Below are 14,626 nucleotides of genomic sequence, written 5' to 3'. Positions count from 1 at the left end.
ATGGTAGCAGCGAGATGGGAGCGTGGCCAGGGTGGTGTGGGTCGCTGATGATGCTGGCTGCATTTTTGAGGCAGCGACTCCTGTAGATCCCTTGGATGGTGCAGAGATCATTACCCCGTGATGGATGGGCACTACGTGAGTCTTCCTGAGGTGGCCTGTTATGGATCTAGAGATGCACGAAACTGCAGCTGCTGGAATCCTGAAGAAAACTACAAAGTGCTGGAGGATCTCAAGGGCTCGGGCGGCATCTGTGGTGGGAATGGACAGACCACTTTTCAGATCGCGAGCCATTTCAGATTCTAACGTCAGTCAATAGTCTGTCCCCTGTGATGGAGGTCACAGAAAGGTCCCGGCCTGGATTGCCGTCTGTCCATTCTCTCCACAGATGCTGCCTGACCCCTTGAGTTCTTCCAGCACTTTGTAGTTTACCAGCACTTTTCCAAGTGTAAAATACCTTAATGATATCTAATGTGAGCAGCTTAGAAACTCTCTCTTAAGGCTAACAGTCAAATCTCTACATTTGTACATGGAGCATAGAGCAGCACAGCATAGGAACAGGCCCTTCGGCCCACAATGTCTGTGCTAAACATGATGCCAGGATAAACTAATCTCCTCTGCCTTCACATGATCCATATCCCTCCATTCCCTGCATATCCATGTGTCTATCTAAAAGCCTCTTAAACGCCACTATCATATCTGCCTCCACCATCACCCCTAGCAGTGCGTTGCAGCCCCCACCACCCACTTTCCCTAATCTGGCAGGGAAGTCTATTACTGTGGAGGAATAGAGAGAGTGTTGGTCGGTGAAAACAAATAGGTAAAAAGTAAACTCTTCATTGATTTTGTGGTTTCCCTGTTATGTTGATAGAAGTCAGTTTTTAGTTCTGGAATTAGTCAATTTCAAGGCAGGTTTATTTCTGCATAACCATGCAAAATGCAGAGTGCACTTCATGGGTAACTAGCCAACCCTTTCATTTTGGGTAGAAATGCAAGAGACTGCAGATGCTGGAATCATGAGCAAAAAGCACAACGTGTTGGAGGAACTCAACGGGTCAGGCAGCGTCTGCGGAGGGAATGTTTTATTTAGCTTACAGATACAGCATGGAAACAGGCTCTTCGGCCCACTGAGTCCACGCTGACCAGCGGTTCCTGTACACTAGTTCTATCCTACAAACTCGGAACAATTTATAGAAGCCAATTAACTTGCATATCTTTGGATTGTTGGAGGAAACCGGAACACCTGGAGAAAACCCATGCGGTCACAGGGAAAATGAATAAATAGTTGGTTCAAACGTTCATAATTCATATGATCAGAATTAGTCCATTCAGCCCACTGAGTATACTCTGCCATTCAATCATGGCTGATCTAGGTTTCCCTCTGAACACTATTTTCCTGCCCTCTCCCCATAACCTTTGACAACTGGAGCTGAAAAGAAATTAATGATGCAGAAATTCTGGTGTTAACTGGGCTGGCAGAGTGTAAAGAACCCATCCTCCTTTCTCCCCTCATTTCCCCCACCCCTTTCCCTCTGCCCCAGCTGGATACACACCCATTTCCCCTCATCCCCTTTCGCCCATCCCCTTCCACAGATAATCCTTCACCTGGCTTCTATTTTATGGCTCTTTTATCCTTACGTCCATATCTCACACTTTTTGGCTTTTCATCTCTGGCCATCCACCCATCTGCCAATCTGAAGAAGGTTCACCTCTTCCTTTTCTCCACTGAGCCACTGAGTTACTCCGGCTTTTTAGGTCTACCTTCAGTTTAAACCAACATCTGCAGTTCCTTCCTTCATCTACCACTTGCCAGGCTTTGTCCCGCCTCCACCTCTCTTCTATCATCCCTCCCCCCTCCCCTCTCCCCCACAATCAGTCTGAAGGGTTCCTACCCGAACCATTGCCTATCCCTGTTCTCCAGAGATGCTGCCTGACCTGTTGAGTTACTTTGCGTCTGTTTGGTGGATTGGAGGAGTAATCTCATTTCAAAGAGGAAATGCACCACCTTTTTATTATGGTAAAGGAAAGTGCCTTCAGTGTCGACCATATCTATGCTTCACATAATTTTCTACACTTCTATCAGGTCTCCCCTCAACCTCCAACGTTCCTGAGAAGACATCCAAGTCTGTCCTCTCCCTGTAGCTAATACCCTCAAATCCAGGCATCATTGGTAAACCACCTCTGCACCCTTTCTAAAGCCTCCACATCCTTCCTGTAATGGGGTAAACAGAACTGCACACAATACTCCAAATGAGCTAGTGAGTATTTCTGGTGAACGTTTCCAATTTTTCCATCTTTGCAGCTTAATAGTTCCATTCACATTTCCCTGAGCTGGAATCCCTTATTTCTCTGTATGCTGGAAGTCATAGAGTCATGGAGTTATACAACATGGAAACAAACCCTTCGGCCCAATTTTCCCATGCCGACCAAAGTGCCTAATCAAAACTAGTCCCACCTACCTGGGTTTGGCCCATATCCCATATCCCTCTAAACCTTTCCTATCTCAAGTTTGGGCGGTCCAGCCAGAATAACTGAACTGGTTTATGTAAAGCTACAGTCTACAGCTACGTTATGCCTGTGGTAGTGAGAATTAAATGTCACCTACTCTCAAGAAGGGTTCCATCTTGAAACATCACCTATCTGTCTGAAGAAGGGTCCCAACCCTAATCCGTGTTCTCCAGAGACGCTGTCTGACCCGTTGAGTTGCTCCAGCACTTTGTGGCTTTTTCTTTGGCCAAGAGAGTGTTGGATTTCTTGAATGATGTTGAAGCACATCCAATAACTCGGCAGCAGAGAATTTTTGGATGGTTGTTGAAGAAAATTATTTTAAAAGAATTGCTTCCAACTAAAAATTCACAACGCGCTTCTTTAATCGACATAAATTTCATATTATAATGAAGAACATTGAAATAACGATTAACTCTTGAGCTACCTGGCTGCTCCTGGTAAATTTCTGCCTCCTAGGACCACGAGACTGGTCCATCGTTATCAGAGTGAGTTTGTGAGAATTGCCTCAATATCTTCCCAGGTGTAAAATCTCGTTTACATTTGGAGATGAAAGGAACCGCAGATGCAGGAATCTTGAGCAAAACATAAAGTGCCGGAGGAACTCAACGGGTCAGGCGGCATCTGTGGTGGGAATGGACAGACAACGTTTCGGGTCAGGACCCATTCTTCCTGAAATGTCGTCTGCTCATTCCCCCACAGATACTTCCTGACCCGCTGAGTTCCTCCAGCACTTTGTGTCATGTTCTTTTATGTTTTGTCCTTCGTGACGTGGGTGGAAGTGTTACCACCAGTGACAGCATGTCTGAAGAAGGGTCTCGACCCGAAACGTCGCCCATTCCTTCTCTCCTGAGATGCTGCCTGACCTGCTGAGTTACTCCAGCATTTTGTGAATAAATACCTTCGGCCAGTCACAGCATAATCTCTTACTTTATTTAAGTGTGATCATTGCATTTTTCTAGTTTTTAGTTTTTAGAGATACAGCATGGAAACAGGCCCTTCGGCCCACTGAGTCTGCGCCGACCATTGATCACCCCATTACTATTTCAACGTTATCCCACTTTCTCATCCTACACAGAGGCCAATTAACTTGCAAACCTGCACGTCATTGGAATGCGGGAGGAAACCAGAGCACGCGGAGAAAGCCCACGCAGTCACAGGGGGAACGTGCAAACTCCACACACAGACAGCACCTGAGGTCAGAGTTGAACCCGGGTCTCTGGAGCTGTGAAACAGCAGCTCTACCCGCTGTGCCACCGTGCCGCCCTATGAGCTGCCATCCTTATGAAACATGGAGGACACATGCAGCATGATAACAATAGATGCATGCTTATAATGATCAGATTAATTATAAATCACTTTTATGCTTCATCTCAAAAACTAAGATCTACATTCATAAAACCTGGATGTAAAAGGGGAAGGCACATAAATGACGCATACCAGATAAACAAGTTTGAATAGACATATTAAATTGATCTAAAACAGAGGTTTCCATCTACAAAAGAGCAAGGCAAACGTATAAAGCCTTTTAGTGCAGGACTCCTTTTAGTTTGAGAACAAAAGAAAAGACAAGATAAGTCAGCATGTGACACCAAGTTAAAGCCTAATACAATAAACAACAGTAGCACATGCAGAATTAACTATTAGGCACCAAAATCGCATCATTATTTTAAATTCTTCTGCTACAATAGCATAAATCTAGTTGCACTATGCTTCTGGAGTCACAGAACTGCAGATACTGGAATCCTGAGTAAAACACGAAGTACTGGAGGAACTCAAGCGGTCAGGCAGCATCTGTGGAGGGAGTGGACAGATGATGTTTTGGCTCAGGACCCTTCTTCAGTCCCTTAGTCTGAAATTCCTCCAGCACTTTGTATTTTGCATCATCATTCTTCCTGGATCGCAGAGCAATAACCAATAATTTACAGTAGATATAATGATGGGGTTCATGTTCCTCATGATAATTGTCAATTGAACTAAACAGTAAGATCATAAACATGCACAGTTAAATGGGGAATTTAGGAAAAGGCACTGTGCTGGAGTAGCTCAACGGGTCAGGCAGCATCTCTGAAGAACATGGATAGTTGACGCTTCGTGTCGGGCCGCTTCTTCAGATGGACGGAATATGGGGGGAGGGGGGGCAGAAAGCTGGAAGAGAGAGGTGGGGGCAGGACAAAGTCTGGCAAGTGATAGGTGGGTACAGGTGAGGGGGGTTTGAATGGCAGATGGGTGAACAAAGGCTAGAGAAGGCATAAGGTCGTGAGATAAGGATAAAAGAGGACTGAAATTAGATTAGAGGAAGGAATGTAGGTGGAAGGGGACATGGCGGGCATGAACAGGGGGGAATTGTGAGAGAAATGGATAAAGGTGAGGGGGGTTTTGATTGACTTATGGTTGGACAAAGACCAGTGGCTACTACAGTCAGTCTGGAGAAGTGTCCCATCCTGAAACATTGCCTACGCATGTTCTCCAGAGGTGCTGCCTAACCTGTTGAGTTACTCCAGCACTTTGTATCTTTTTTTGTAAACCAGCATCTGCAGTGCCTTGTTCTGGGCCTTTGTTAAACCTTGTTATACTGTGTTGCGCTGAGAATTTCAGCATGAAAGTGATAAAGAAGTTATCCAAAAGCACCAGAAAATGTTTAGCTAGTGTATTTAGATGTAGGTGATTATTTTGTAACAGGATTACTTTTTATTACTGTTAAGCACATACTGCTACTAAACATTTAGTTTTACAAGCAGGGATCTCATTTATAATTTATTGATGGTTAGAAATTATAGAAAAGTTAAAAAATACACTTTAATTTACATCTGTTTCTTTCATCACTTTTAATCTCATCATTGTGTATTTTGTCTTCAATATATATGTTTGCGTTGAAAAGGGCTCTCAAAGTTACACTTTAATTGTGTGGAGCTCTATTACTTTGATCAGTTATCAGGCAACTGAACCATTGTACCAACAAATAGAAAGCAGTCCTGAGCTACTATCTACCTCATTGGAAAACTCGGACTATCTTTAATCAGACTTTACTGGACTTTATCTTACACTAAACGTTATTCACATTCTGTACACTATGGATGGCTCGATTGTAATCATGTCTAGTCTTTCAGAATGGTTTGCACACAACAAAAGCTTTTCATTGTACCTCGGTACAAGTAACAATAAACTAAACTTAAACTCAAACTCAAACTCAGATATTTCTTCCATGCACAAATAGTATCAATCTGCAGTGTAACCTGCTGAAAAAAAGACCCTAATAATTACAAAAAGCCTCTTAACAGCTGGCAAAAACTCTGTGGGCATCTGTAACTGTTAACTTAACATGAGGTAATGCTGACACAAGGAACTAACTGCAGATACTGGAATCTTGCGCAAAACACAAAGTGCTGGAGGAACTCAGCGGGACAGGCAGCATCGAAGGTGGGAATGGACAGACGATGTTTTGGGTCAGGACCCTTCCTCAGACAGATGGAGTGGGGGGGAGAAAGCTGGAAAAGAGAGGTGTGGTGGGACAAAGCCTGGCAAGTGATACAGGTGAAGAGGGTTTGATTGGCAGATGGGTGATAAAAGCTGGAGGTGAAAAGGAGACAAAAGGGTCTCAGATACGAGGAGGGAAATGTAAAGCCGGAGGGGGCATAGGGATGGAAGTATTACTACTCCTTTAGTGCTGACCACGAAGCCCAGGCCAATTTACTTGATTGATCAATAGAGTCATACGGCATAGAAAAAGGCCCTTCAGCCCATATCGTCCATGTTGACCATGATACCCCATCTAAGCTAGTCTCATTTGCCTGTGTTTAGACCAAATATCCCTCTAAACCTGGCATATTTATATACCTGTTCAAGTGCAGAATGTTACATCTTACATTTCCATGAGTTTCTGGGATGAATTGGTTAATATTACTTTAAGAAAAATAAGCATGCTTACTGATTATGGTTAAGAAGATAGTATTCTTATGTCAATATATAGTTACATGTAAAATTGGTGTTTTTTTAATAGCACTGCAAATCTAATGAAATGCTCAATCATACTTTTATCCTGAAATAGAATAAAATGGTATAACATTCCTTTTGACATTCATAAAATGTAGCTTGCTTCCATCAGTGTAACATCTAGTCATTTATATAATTGATTTCTCCAGAGACACAAGGAACTGCAGAAGCTGGAGTCTCAAGTAAAAGGAGAAACTCAGCAGGTGAGGCAGCATCTGTGGAGGGATTGAACAAGTGACGTTTTGGGTCAGGACCCTTCTTTGATCGTCAAACCCGAAACATTGTTCTGTCCATTCCCTCCACAGATGCTGCCTGACCCGCTCAGTTCCTCCAGCACTTTGTGATTCTTGCAGAGGCTGTTTTTTTCCCCCAAAGGCATCCAGCTCATCCTATGTTTAGATTATTTTAATAAAAACTGTAGAGATTTGATGAGAAAGATGTTTGTGAATGTCATGCAGCAACAGTTTGCTCGAAAAGCATGCAGATCAGACAGGGATGCAGCGGTCTAAAGGCTGGAACGGTGCAGCTAATACAGTAACGTCGGCATGCATGCAAATGGCTTCAACTTAAAGCACGGAGAGTAAATCACCACAGTAAAACAGACCAACCTGTTCACAGTCATAACGTTAAAATGAACACGCTTAAAACGAGATCCGCATACCACAAGCCAAATGCACATGGAGATAATAGACCTGGAGAAATGTCGACTGTGGGATGAAAACTTTCAATCAATTTTTGTGAGATAAGAACTGTAATTTGTTAATGATGTCTCTATCATCCCACAGTTGACTTTACCCCGAACTCGATTAGTTGCAGACTCATGCAGAAACCTCATAACTGAAAAACAAAAGCACCAAACAAATTCAGTAAGATGCAATATTAACAATGGTGTTTTCCACATCTGTATACAATATTGGCATATACCTCCTGTTCTTACCAGAGGGGGTGGGTTAGTCCAAGTATTAAGTTGTGAAGCGGGTAAGGAAGAGATAAGTTTTTATAAGTACAGCAAATAATTAAATGTCGTATCACATTGACTTTCTTTTTTCACCAGTACATCCCATTCTGGGAATTGAAACTTTTAAACATGATTCAAAACATGTTATTACACTTAGAAAGGTTAAGTGTTAAGTGTTAAGTGTTAAGTGTTAAGCGTCTTTGAGTGTATGAAAAGCGCTATATAAATGTAATGCATTATTATTATTATTATTATTATTATGTGTAGGAGATAATTTGCTGGTGATGTCTTAAAATGTGCATTTGTTATCTTTAGATCCAATTATTCCATTATGATTGGAGTCATCAGGTCAAACAGCACAGAAATAGACCATTTGGCCCACCTTGTCCATGCTGGCCAAGTCCCTGCATTTGGTCCATAGCCCTCTAAACCCTTCCTATCCATATTTCTATCCAAATGTCTTTTAAAAATCATAATTGTGTTTGTTTCTACAGCTTCTTCTGGCAGCTCTTTTCAGATACGGACCACCCTCTAGATGAAAATATTGTCCCCAAGGCCCCTCTTAAATCTCTCCCCTCTTCCCTAAAGCCTACATCCTCCTGTTAGAATCGTCTATCCTGGGAAGAAAACTGTGAGCGTTCACTTTATCCGTGTTGCTCATGACCTTGTACACCTCAATAAAGTCACCCCTCAACCTCCTACACCCTAGAGAAACAAGTTCCAGCCAGTCCAACCTCTCCCTATAACCCAAGCCCACAAGCCCAGGTGACATCCTGATGAATCTCTTCTGTACCCATTCCATCTCAATAACATCCTTCCTGTAGCTGGGTGACTAGAACTGCACTTGGTTCTCCAATGGTCTCCAACAGTTCAACATCTCACAGGTCCCAAGGCAAATTCCCTGCCCAAGAAGAGAAGACCTCTTCATTGTCTTCACGGACCTCTTCGCTGCCACCCCTGGCAGTGCGTTCCAGACCCTTAACACTATCTGGGTAAAAAAACTGCCCCACATATCTCCATTAACTTGACAAGATGGACACAGACAAGATGGCACCAAAGCCAGGCGACTCTTCCCTTGCTGGTCCCAGAAGTGGATCTACTATCAATACAATCATTCATTACAATCCCTCCACTCTTTTAAATCTTTATTTCAACAGCAGCATTTCCCTTTATCTTGTATCCGTAAACTGTGGACGGCTTGATTGAAGCATGTGTGGTCTTTCCATTGACTGGATAGTATGCAACAAAAAAACGTTTCACTGCACTGATAATAATAAACTAAACTAAACCAAAATTTAGTTGACTTCATCCCACAAGCACTAACAGCAACACTAACATGAACCTACAAGCCCGCATGTCTTTGGGGTGTGGGAGGAAACTGGTGCACCTGAAGGAAACCCACGCGGAGAACGTGAAAACTCCACACACAGACAGCACCTGAGATCAGGATCTAACCGGAGTCTCTGGCACTGTGAGGCAGCAGCTCTATCAGCTGCATCACTGTGGTGCCGTTGAAGAATTTACATGTAATTCATGTATAATTTTTTGTGTGTTGTCTATGTTCCTGTGTTACTGCTGCAAGCAAGATTTCCACTATACATGTACCTCTTCATACAAGTGATAATATACTCAACAACTTGAATATATGCAGCATGATTGTAATGAAGTATTTCAAGTTTAAGAATATGCAAGTGATATTGATCAGTTATGAAGGAACAACGAAGTTGATAAGTCCACGTTCTGCAAATGAAATTTGTTACCTATTTTCACAAGTTACAGTGAAACTTTACTGAAAACTTTACCACAGCCTTACAAATTTTATGCAGTGGAATCTCAATCTTATGTTAATATCATGAATTCTACTGTTGTGCTAAAATACAATTTTGTTATTAAGGAGTGTAACAATTGCTTATCGACAGGACGTATAATCGATACTAATTCAGTGCATGAATGTTACCGTGATACGCAATCAAAAACATTATCAGCCCTGTTAACTGTTTGTTCATGAACTGGAACGAAATATATGTATAACATTAGTTCCTTTATGATCCGCTAGGTAACTTGCCAGCCAAGGATGGGAGATGCTGAAGTCAAAGTCCCGTAAACTGGCTCCATTTTAAACATGCCGATGTAGCTCAATGACAGAGACATAGTCATACAGCACGGAAACTGGCCCTTCGGCCCAACACATCCATGTCAACCAAGATGTCTCATCTAAGCTAGTCCCACCTGCCTGCATTTGACCCGTATCTCTCTAAACCTTTCCTATCCATGTACCTGTCCAAATATCTTTTAAATGTTGTTATTATACGTGCTTCAACTACTTCCTCATTCTATATACCCACCACCCTCTGTGTGAAAAAGATGCCCCTCAGGTTCCTATTAAATCTTTCCCGTCTCACCTTAAACCTTGGCCTAATAGTTCTTGATTTCCCGGCATTGGATAAAAGACTGTGCATTCACCCTGTCTTTTGCTCCCATGATGTTATACACCTCTATATGATCACATTTTCGCCTCCTGTGCTCGAAGGAATAATGTCCTAGCCTGCCCAACCTCTCCCTATAGCTCAGGCCCTTGAGTCCTGGCAAAATCATCATAAAACGTCTCTGCACTCTTTCCACCTTAATTCCCGAAAACAGAGTGTCCAAAACCGAACACAACATTCTACGTGCAGCCTCATTAATGTCTTGTAGAATCTTAGCAGTTCTTTAGAAAATGTGAACTGATGGCAAAAATTAACAGCTCTCTCAATGAGGTAGATGGAAGGTCAGGACCGATCTCTGAACCATACTACCAACAACTAGAGAGCCGTCCTGACCTACCATCTACCTCATTGGAGTTCTTCAAACTATCTTTAAACAGACTTTACTGGCCTTTATCTTGCACTAGACATTATCCTTTTATCATGTACCTGTACACTGTGGACGGACGGCTTGATTGCAATCATGTAAAGTCTTTCTGCTGACTGGATAGCACGGAACAAAAAGCTTTTCATTGTACCTCAATACACGTGACAATAATAAACTAAACTAAACTAAACTAAAGCTCTTATTTATTTCAACACATTATTAATGATAGGAAAAAAAAAAATGGCAATATTACCCTTAACCATGAGCCGTTCTATCCTGGGCTGCACAGTGGCGCAGAGGTAGAGTTTAAGCCTTACAGCGCCAGAGAACCAGGTTCAATCCTAGCTGAGGTCAGGATCGAATCCAGGTCTCTGGCACTGTGAGGCAGCAGCTTGATCATCTGCGCCACAGTGCAGCCCTTCTTGAGGATCAAGTTCTGAATAGGAAAATGACATACTCTAACAGTTTAATGCCGGAACATTAGAATTCTAATGGCCAACTCAACAATTGCGGCTCGGCTGCGGGACGTTTCAGTGCCCGGTGCGGCTCGGCCGTGGGACGTTTCGGTGCCCGGTGCGGCTCGGCCGCTGGACTTAACATCGCCCGGTGCGGCCGCGGGACGTTTCAGTGCCCGGGGCGGCTCGGCCGCGGGGCCTTCCATCCCCTTGCGGGGGCTGTGCGTGTCGGTTGCCTCGGTAGGGGTCGAGCTGCCTGTCCGTGGGTGCGGGGGGAGGAGAGGGGAAGTTTTGTTGCCTCCATCACAATGAGGGGGTGTTTGGAGTCACTGTGATGGATGTTTGTGTTGGGGTCGTGTGTCCTGTGTTCTTTTCTTTTTTGCTGTGTCTTGTGACTGCTGAAATTTCGTTCGGTGTTTGTGCCGAGTGACAATAAAGTTTTGTTATGTTATGTTATGTTATGTTATTGATACTTCATATAGACTTCACTGATTTTTAGAGTCATAGAGTCATACAACGCAGTAACTGGCCCTTTCGTCCAACTTGTCCATACTGACCAAGATGGTCCCATTTCCCTGCTTTTGGCCTATATCCTTTCTATACCTTTCCTGTCTATGTATCTGTCCAAATGACTAAATACTGTTATCGTATCTGCATTAACTACCTCCTCTGCTAGGTACTATAACAGCATTTTAAATATCTGGTTCTATATACCCACCACCCACTGAGTGAAAAGGTTGCTCCTCAGGTTCCTATTAAGTCGTTCCCCTCTCACTTTAAACAAATGCCCTTTGGTTCTTGATTTCTCTACTCTGGGTAGAAGACTCTGCACATTCACCCAACCTAATCCCCTTCACAGATCTCTATAAGATCGCCCCTCATTTTCTTGCGCTCCAAGGAATAGAATCCCAGCCTGCCCAACCTCTCCCTGCAGCTTAGCCCCTTGAGTCTTGGCAACATCCTCGTAAATCAGCTCTGCACTCTTTCCAGCTTATTGACGCACACCATATTTTGTTTTTTAGCTTCCACTCAAATGAATCTGAATTGCTGCATTCTAACCTATGGCAGGGCCAGACGATGTGATTACTGGCAGTAGTTATGTCCAGGTATCCTCCACCCTTCATTGACGTTGTACATTGACAGATAGACCACCCCTTCCAAGATGCCTGCTTTCACACAAGCCTTCTTTTCACTACTTACAGATTCATTCTTTGCAGTGTTTTCTCAGCCACACTTCTATTTGGAAAGAATCTCAGGGACACACAGATCTGTGCACATACCATATTCATGTCAATGCCGTTTGTGTACGTCCAAGCATGTTGGAAGTATTCCTCCAGTCTTTGACGGAGAGGGTTGGGAATCTGATGGAACCGTATGAATTCCTTGACTCGCAGCATCTGCATGTGATACCTTGCCGTGCCAGAGTAGAGCCGCTGGATAATGGCAGAGACGTTACCAAAGATACTGGCATACATTAGTGCTGAGGAGAAAACACAGGCCTAATTAGCCAGGCTACTCGAGAACTTACATTTGTTTAAAGCAGGTACTATCGCAACGCTTAAGAAACATTTGGACAGGTACATGGATAGGACAGGTTTAGAGGGATATGGGCCAAACGCAGGCAGGTGGGACTAGTGTAGATGGGGCATATTGGTCAACGTGAGCAAATTGTTTGGAAACAAGTCCAAACGAAGGACTTGTTTCCACGCTATATGATTCTATGACTCAATAAAGTATTTTCTTCATGTATTGTGTCAAGCAACTTAACTTCAGAGACTTTCGAGATACAGCGCGGAAACAGACCCTTTGACTCATCGAATCTGCGCAGAGTACACGAGCTGTTTCTCCAAAATAAACAAAATATTCTACACTCTGTATCCACCCGGAGAAAACCCATGTGGTTACAGGGAGAGCAGAGAGCACCCATACAGCACTCCATACAGAGAGCACCCATAGTCAGGCTCGAACCTGGGTCCCTGGCGCTGTGAGGCAGCAACTCTACCGCTGCGCAACCGCGCCCTCTTATTTTAATTGAGTTCAGTTTGATGCACAATCAAGGGCTGTTTCCAGGCTGCATCGCTCAATGATTCGATGATTCAGGAGTGCAGTTAGGAAATTGCCAGTGAAGGATTACCAAGAACCAAGACCAAAGAGGGACCTGGCTTTGGGAGGGGGGCGGGAAGAAGGGGGGTGCCAGGAATAAAGAGGGGGGTGGGAGGTGGGTGGAAGGCGGTGGGGGCCACCAAGTACAAAGAAGGACCCAGTGGGGGGAGGGAGGAGAGGTGAACTTCACTGTACCCATTGTACCACTGTGCATGTAGGTACATGTGACATATGACTTAGACCCATATCTGAGGAAGCATGTGTTGGTGTTGGAGAGGGTCCAGAGGAGGTTTACAAGAATGAACCTAGGGATGATTGGGTTAATGCTCAATGAGTGTTTGACAGCATTGCGTCTGTGCTCGCTGGAGTTAAGAAGGATGAGGGGGGAACTCATTGAAACTTACTGAATAGTGAAAGGCCTGGATAGAGTGGAGGTGGAGAGGATATTTCCAGTGGTGGGAGAGGGAACAGCCTCAGAATAAAAGCACGTACCTTTATAAAGGAGATGAGGAGGAATTTCTTTAATCAGATGGTGGCCCTTCTGTGGAATTCATTGCCACAGACGGCTGTGGAGGCCAAGTCAATAGATATATTTAGGGCAGAGATTCACAGATTATTGATTTACAAGGGTGTCGGAGGTTATGGGGAGAGGGCAGGAGAATGGGGTTGAGAGTGAAAGATAGATCAGCCATGATTGAATGGTGGAGTTGGGCCGAATGGCCTAATTCTGCTCCTGGAACTTATGAACATGAATAAAGTATCATTGAATCATTGAAGAAAAACGTGGAGTGAGGATTACTTACAACCAATTAGCATGACGCAGATGGAAAAGATCTTCTCTGAGTTGGTGTTTGGTGACACGTTGCCAAAGCCAACGCTGGTGAGGCTGCTGAAGGTGAAGTAGAGCGCGGTCACGTATTTATCTTTGATGGATGGTCCAGAACTGACATCGCTGCCGTTGTACCGTTTCTCAATCTGCTCGCCCAGCGAGTCTAGCCACCCAATCTTGTGCTCCAGGTAAGGTCTCTCCACGTTGCCAATGGCGTACCAAATGCAGGCCAGCCAATGAGCGATCAGGGCGAATATACACATGAGCAGCATCAGAACGGCCGCCCCATATTCGGAGTAGCGGTCCAGTTTACGGGCAACTCTTACCAAACGCAGCAGACGAGCTGTCTTCAGGAGGCCGATCAGCGTGGTCGTCGTCTGTTGGAACAGGGAGATTATGAGCAAGACTGCTAGAAATTGCAGAGAATAGTGGACGCAGCCCACACCATCACACAAACCAACCTCCCTTCCATTGACTCCAGTTATGCTTCATGCTGCCTTGGCAAGGCCACCAGCACAATGAAGGACAAGTCACACCCTGGCCACTCCCTCTTCTCCCCTCTCCCACTGGGCAAAAGGGTCAGAAGTGTGAAAATGCACATCTCCAGATTCAGGGACAGTTTCTTCCTTGCTGTTATCAGGCAACTGAACCATCCTATCACACCTAGAGAGCAGTCCTGAACTACTATCTACCTCAATGGAGACCCTTGGACCATCTTTGAATGGACTTTACTGGCTTCATCTTGCACTAAATATTATTCACATTATTCCCTTTATCATGTATCTGTACGCCATGGGTGGCTCAATTGTAATCATATATTGTCTTTCCGCTGGCTGGTTAGCACGCAACAAAAGCTTTTCACTATACCTCAGGACACATGACAATACCGAGGTATAGTGGTACTAAACTCACTATACCTCAACTAAATTCATGAGC

General features: G+C 44.0%; 1 protein-coding gene across 6 annotated transcripts in view; it reads right to left on the bottom strand.

The window, feature by feature from the left end:
• Positions 1–14,626, bottom strand: part of kcnh7b (potassium channel, voltage gated eag related subfamily H, member 7b) — a 289,477-nt gene that overhangs the window by 32,581 nt on the left and 242,270 nt on the right. For all 6 annotated transcript variants that reach the window (XM_078403802.1, XM_078403803.1, XM_078403804.1 and 3 more), the window contains 2 exons: positions 13,665–14,067; positions 12,039–12,238 (listed from right to left, as the gene is read on the bottom strand). In XM_078403802.1, the coding sequence (XP_078259928.1) occupies positions 12,039–12,238; positions 13,665–14,067 (603 nt within the window). The remainder of the gene's footprint in view (positions 1–12,038; positions 12,239–13,664; positions 14,068–14,626) is intronic.

This window comes from Rhinoraja longicauda, chromosome 8 (assembly GCF_053455715.1).
Source record: "Rhinoraja longicauda isolate Sanriku21f chromosome 8, sRhiLon1.1, whole genome shotgun sequence".
NCBI lineage: Eukaryota > Metazoa > Chordata > Chondrichthyes > Rajiformes > Arhynchobatidae > Rhinoraja > Rhinoraja longicauda.
The sequence above is the reverse complement of the archived record's forward strand: the minus strand, read 5'-3'. Positions and strand labels throughout refer to the sequence as shown.